Source organism: Colobus angolensis, unplaced genomic scaffold (assembly GCF_000951035.1).
Source record: "Colobus angolensis palliatus isolate OR3802 unplaced genomic scaffold, Cang.pa_1.0 Scaffold162, whole genome shotgun sequence".
Taxonomy (NCBI): Eukaryota; Metazoa; Chordata; class Mammalia; order Primates; family Cercopithecidae; genus Colobus; species Colobus angolensis.
This window is the reverse complement of record NW_012114733.1, coordinates 5,703,521-5,710,033: the sequence shown is the minus strand read 5'-3', so window position 1 is coordinate 5,710,033 and position 6,513 is coordinate 5,703,521. Positions and strand designations below refer to the sequence as shown.

Below are 6,513 nucleotides of genomic sequence, written 5' to 3'. Positions count from 1 at the left end.
AAAATAAATAAATAAATAAATAAATAAATAAATGAATGAATGAATGAATAAATGAATGAATGAATGTTTGGAAATGGTTGCTTCAGATTTTTACTGCATACGTGCCCTTGTCTCTAAAATAAATAAATAAATAAATAAATAAATAAATAAATAAATGAATGAATGAATAAATGAATGAATGAATGTTTGGAAATGGTTGCTTCAGATTTTTACTGCATACGTGCCCTATTACAACAACAATAGTAATAGCTAACATTTCTATAGTGCTTTCTATGTGTCAGGCACAGTTCTAAGAGTTACCCATATTAATATTTTAACCCTTTATTCTCTTCCCCAATTTATAGAGGAAAAAACAGGCAGAGGTTAAGCAGAAGGTGAAGGTGAAGATGGTGAGCTGGGACTTGAACTTAAGTATTCTGGCTTCAGAGTCTGTGTTCTGCCCATGATACTGTTCTGCCCTGATCAGGATCAGTATTCAGTAAGTACATAAATGAAAGGGGAGGCAGTAAATCCTCTGTAAGAAGTGGGAAGGCTCAGCAAGAAAACTGGACTATTTCTTAGCCTAAATCAAATACTCATTCAATACAGTTCCTATATGTGTTGCAGACAAAACAATGTTAAAATGTAAGCTTTTAAAGACTGCTAGCCAATTACAGAGTCGGAGGGATTAGCCGCCATCTGACATTTTTCCACACCATAGCATGCTGTATTGGCAAATGTGGTGGGCAATATTAGGTTTGCCTCCCCAGCATTCATTCCAGCCCTCCCTTTGCTACCAACAATCCCCAGCTTACAATGATTCAACGCAGGATTTTTCAGTTTTATGATGGTGCGAAAGCAACATGCATTCAGTAGAAATTGTACCTCGAGCACCTGTACAACCATTCTGCTTTTCAATTTCAGTACAATATTCAGCAAATTATGTGAGATATTCAACACTTTATTACAAAACAGGCTTTGTGTTAGATGATTTCGCCCAACTGTAGGCTAATCTAAGTGTTCTGAGCACGTTTAAGGCAGGCTAAGTTATGGTGCTTGGTATTTTCAAATTACAATGGATTTATCAGGACGTAATTTCATTGTAAATTGCGGAACATCTGCACATAGCAGAGTTTGGGTGAGACTGTCGCACTGCCAACTCTGGATGTGGACTAGTCAGTGTAATTAGTGTAATCATTCCCACCCCAATGACTAGTTCTGCAGTGGGCAGTAACCCAAGCCTGTAACAGTTAGTGCCAGGCATTCCCTGACTGCAGTTCAAGTTGGCTCCATCTGAGTGGTGCTCTGGGCTTCTATTCACTGGAGGAAAGGTTACCCCTCAGCCCTTCATAGAAAAGGAAGCCCTGGCTGTTCCTGCAAATGTCTGCTACCATGCAGGAAGCCTAAGGACAAAGCCAATACACACAGGAAGGCAAAACCAAGAGAATGGCTACACTGATCAAACCCAGGTGTGACTGAAGCCCAACTTACCTTCTGGACTTCTGTTACACAAGTTAATGTATTTCCTTTATTACTTAAGCCCATGTGAACTGGGCCTTTTGGCATTTTAGTATTTCAGCTGTAGAGGAAGGAAAATCAAAACTAGACTTAGGGCACCATTATGCAAGAGAAGTTCTGAAAAGCAAAAACTCACTGGTAATATTCCAGGACTGGCTTTGTTTGGTCTTCATAAGCCTTTAGTCTCTTGATAACCGTCTCTGGTTTATCATCCTCACGCTGAATGAGGGGCTCCCCAGTCAGGTCATCAATGCCCTAAACAGGATTAGAAGAGACTAGTATCAGATATCATATTTCTGAAGGATATTTTCATAAGCAGTTCAATTATTTTTAAACAAACATCTCTGTGCAAGTGCCAAGCACAAAAATGTGCTAACTTTTAAATAAATGGAATTCAACCTCAAGACAGATCATCGCAACAGAAACAGGGGACGCCAGTTTCATTTCCACAGTTATCGGTCACTTTAGCCTTAGAGTAAAAGGTTTTCTAAGCAGCCTCTAAGTAAGTTCACATATATACAAAAAGATTCAGCTATAAACTGGGAATTTCAACTGCAAGTCCTAAATAAACCAAGGTGTTATGAATCTCTATCAGCCCAACTCCTAACACACTCCTTGGCAGAGTAGGAAATCAACAAATGTTTTTGAATGAGTAACAAACCCCTGTTGCTCCTGGGGCACCTTTAGTACCAAGCTCAGTGGACTAGATCAGTCAACCATACCAAGTAACCTGAGAATATACCCTCGGGAGTTTTGGTCTGGCAGAAGATTTCCAAGTTCACTAAACTTATGTCTGTTAGGGCAAGAGGACTCAGGGACAGTATGCTATATGACAGTGCCACAACAACTACTCACCACAGTTTTGGGAGGGTTGAATTCAATGTTGTAGACTCGGCCACTGGCGGGATGAATCCAGCGAGCAGTAAGGCGTTGTTTAATGACCTCAAAGGGCACATTCAGGTTAATCACTGTGTCGATTTGATAAGCTCTATCTAGGGCTTCTGCCTGTGCAAGGGTCCTTGGAAAACCTTTATAAAGTAAAAAAGAAAAAGAAAAAAGAAAGGAAGTATAGGTGGAGGGGGAGGTGGAGAGAGAAGAAAGAAAAAGAAAGAATTAATGTTGGACAATCTGAACAAAAGGAATGAGGCTCACTAGGTAGGCTGATGACAGCTGCAGTGCAACTGTGATGGTGACCTGTCAACTTGACTAGGGCATGAGTGCCCAGATATTTGGCAAATATTATTCTGGGTATATCTGTCAGGCTGCTCTTATTATGAAATTATCATGTAAATAGGCAGACTGATAAAGTATATTGCCCTTCCTAATATGGTTGGGCCTTATCTAATCAATTTTAAGGCCTGAATAAAACAAAAGGCTGACCCTCACCCAAAAAACAGAGAATTCCTCCTGCCTGTTACCTCTAACTGGGACACAGGACTTTTCCTGCCTTTAAACTCAAACTGAACTCATGATCTTCACTCAAATTCCAGAGGCTGGCCAGGTGCAGTGGCTCACGCTTGTAATCCCAGTATTTTGGGAGGCTGAGGAGGGCGGATCACCTGAGGTCAGGAGTTCAAGACCAGCCTAGCCAACATGGTGAAATCCTATCTCTAAAAAAATACAAAAATTAGCCGTGCATGATGGCAGGTGCCTGTAATCTCAACTAGTTGGGAGGCTGAGGTGGGAGAATCGCTTGAACCCGGGAGGGGAGGTTGCAGTGAACCAAGATCGCACCATTGCACTCCGCCTGGGTGACAGAGCGAGACTCCTTCTCAAAAACAAACAAACAAACAAACAAACACTCCAGAGGCTATTTCTGAAATATGACAAAATGAAACTAAAGTCCAGCTAAAGAAACACTATTAATGCAAAAGGACAAAACCCTAACAGATAAGCAGATGTGTTACATAGCTAAACAATGTAGTTCAAAAATAGACAGGCAAATGTACCTGATGAGTGAATTCAGAAATACACCCAAACATATTAGGGAATTTAAAATAATACTTTGAGCACAAACTTTTGACTTTGCAATGTTGTTACTAAGGACATTTTGTCCAGAATACCAGAAAAAAATTAAAATTAGTAGAAATAATATATTTTCAAAAATGACAAAAGTTAGGCCAGGCGTGGTGGCTTACACCTGTAATCCCAGCACTCTGAGAGGCTAAGGCGGGAGGATTCCTTGAGCCCAGGAGTTTGAGACCAGCCTGGGCAACATAGCAAGACCTCTTCTCTATAAATAAAAACAACAACAAAATTAGCAGGGTGTAGTGGCGCATGCCTGTGGTCCCAGCTACTCAGAAGGCTGAGGCAGGAGGATCGCCTGAGCTCAGGAGATCAAGGCTGCAATAAGCCATGATGACACTGTGGTACTCCAGCTGGTGACAGAGCAAAACACTGTCTCCATAAAAAAAAAAAAAACACGTTAAAACTGCACATGCATAATTTGTTAGAGCAAAAATAATGTCTGAAAAATTACATTTTCTTATTAACAATGAAATGTGGAAAAATTTGCCAGTGATCTAGACCTTATAATGTGCTAAAATGACAATGATAATGACTAAAACTATACCCAGGAAACCTGGATTTGAGAGAAATAATGGCCCCCAAAGAAAGCTTATAATGGCAAAATCTCAATCTATATAATTTTATAAAATAAAAATACAAAATTTACACTGAAGTAAGTCACCCTGGTGAAAACAATTTTAGTACATTTAATAATAATAAATGGAGTTTAACAGCTAAATCTCAAGCACTTTCTAGATGCAAAGTACTGTATGTTAAATGTTTTACAAGAATCACTTCTTTTAACCATCATAACAACCCTAAGAGACATACTTTATTATTCCCACTTTATGAATGAGGAAACTGAGGTACAGTGAGGCTAGGTAACTTACTTTAGCTCACAAAGCTTACAAAGTGATGGAAGTGGAATGTGAATACAAGCTGTCTTATCCAAATGTTCCTCAGTAGATTAGTCAAATTGTGATACAGACACAAAATGCAAGCTCATGCATCTTTTATTTCATGAGGCAAATCTATGTGTTAAATATAGATTTGTTCAATGAAAAAGCAAAATGCAAAACATGGTATGTGTATGTGTGTGTGTATTATACAAATATATATATATATAACAATATTAGATACTACTTGTGGGGAGGGGAGCTAGAAACTTAACTCACATCTTACACCAAATATAGTAGCATCTGCGAGTTCCACATCTGGGCATTCAACCAACTTCAGATCGAAAGTATTCAGAAAAAAATGGATAGTTGCACCTGTACTGAACATGCAGACTTATTTTTCTTGTCATTATTCCCTAAATAATACATTATAACAACTCTTCACATAGCAATTACATTGTATTAGGTATTACAATAAATCTGGAGATGATTTAAAGTACACAGGAGGCTAAGCAGATGTTACATGCAAACACTACACCATTTTATTTTATTTTATTTATTTATTTTTTTTTTTTTTGAGGCGGAGTCTCGCTCTGTCGCCCGGACTGGAGTGCAGTGGCTGGATCTCAGCTCACTGCAAGCTCCACCTCCCGGGTTTACGCCATTCTCCTGCCTCAGCCTCCGGAGTAGCTGGGACTACAGGTGCCCGCCACCTCGCCCGGCTAGTTTTTTTTGTATTTTTTAGTAGAGACGGGGTTTCACCGTGTTAGCCAGGATGGTCTCGATCTCCTGACCTCGTGATACGCCCGTCTCGGCCTCCCAAAGTGCTGGGATTACAGGCTTAAGCCACCGTGCCTGGCCTAATTTTTGAATTTTTAGTAGAGACGGGGTTTCACCGTGTTAGCCAGGATGGTCTCGATCTCCTGACCTCGTGATACGCCCGTCTCGGCCTCCCAAAGTGCTGGGATTACAGGCTTGAGCCACCGCGCCCGGCCCACTACACCATTTTATATAAGGAACTTGAACATGCATGGATTTGGTATCCACAGGAGGTGGGTGGAATCGATACCCCTGAGGCTACTGAGGGACAAGTGTACATTTCTGAATGTGTATGTATATGTTTTTAAATCATTAATTATAGAAAAAATCCTGATGAATTACATACTAAGAAATTAAAAGTAATTGTTACTAAAGGATGCGATCATTAAGGTTTTTGAGCCTCTCTGTGAAACATTTACAACTTTCTTAATTTTTTAAAAGGAAAAGGTATTTTTGCAATAGAACAATGACAAAATCACAAACATTAGTGCTTCACATTCCCGACCTGTCCCATCTGGCTCAGTCTTTGGCCTTCCCCCAAGACCCTTACTGCTTACTGTGGGTTGGTGTCATGCATGACTTGACACTTTCCTGGGGCAGCATCACCAACCTACCTTGGTTTACCTTCTTCCTGCTGCCAAAGATGACCTGTCTCTCCACCCATGTAATCCTACTCATTCCTCAAGACCTCCCACAAACGGGAATGTTTTTCAGCCCCTTCCATCTCATAAAGAAGCAAGATTTTTCATTAAACTTTTTAAAACAAAATTTTTAATTCTGAACCATGCAACATATTTTGTTTTAAAAAGGGGAAGAGGCCAGGTGTGATGGCTCATACTTGTAATCCCAGCACTTCTGGAGGCCGAGGTGGGCAGATCACTTGAGGCCAGGAGTTTGAGACCAGTCTGGCTGACATAGTGAAACCCTATCTCTACTAAAAATACAAAAATTAGCCATGTGTGGCGGTGGGTGCCTGTAATCCCAGCTACTCAGGAAGCTGAGGCAGGAGAATCACTTGAACTGGGGAGGAGGAGGTTGCAGTGAGAGGAGATCACGCCATTGCACTCCAGCCTGGGCAACAGACCCAGGCACTGTCTCAACTGAAAAGAAAAAAAAAAAAACTGCCTACCTCTCCACTACATTACTCTCTGTTCACATCAAATTCTTTTTTTCTTTTCTGAGACAGAGTCTCGCTCTGTTTCTCTGGCTGGAGTGCAGTGGCACGATCTCGTTTCACTGCAAGCTCCGCCTCCCAGTTCAAGCAATTCCCGTCTCAGCCTCCCGAACAGCTGGG

The 6,513-nt window shown here is 40.7% G+C and overlaps 1 protein-coding gene across 5 annotated transcripts in view; it reads right to left on the bottom strand.

Annotated features, from left to right (window-relative positions):
- Positions 1-6,513, bottom strand: part of AK3 (adenylate kinase 3) — a 33,437-nt gene that overhangs the window by 5,368 nt on the left and 21,556 nt on the right. For all 5 annotated transcript variants that reach the window (XM_011937340.1, XM_011937341.1, XM_011937337.1 and 2 more), the window contains 2 exons: positions 2,353-2,525; positions 1,634-1,752 (listed from right to left, as the gene is read on the bottom strand). In XM_011937340.1, coding sequence (XP_011792730.1) covers positions 1,634-1,752; positions 2,353-2,525 — 292 coding nt within the window. The remainder of the gene's footprint in view (positions 1-1,633; positions 1,753-2,352; positions 2,526-6,513) is intronic.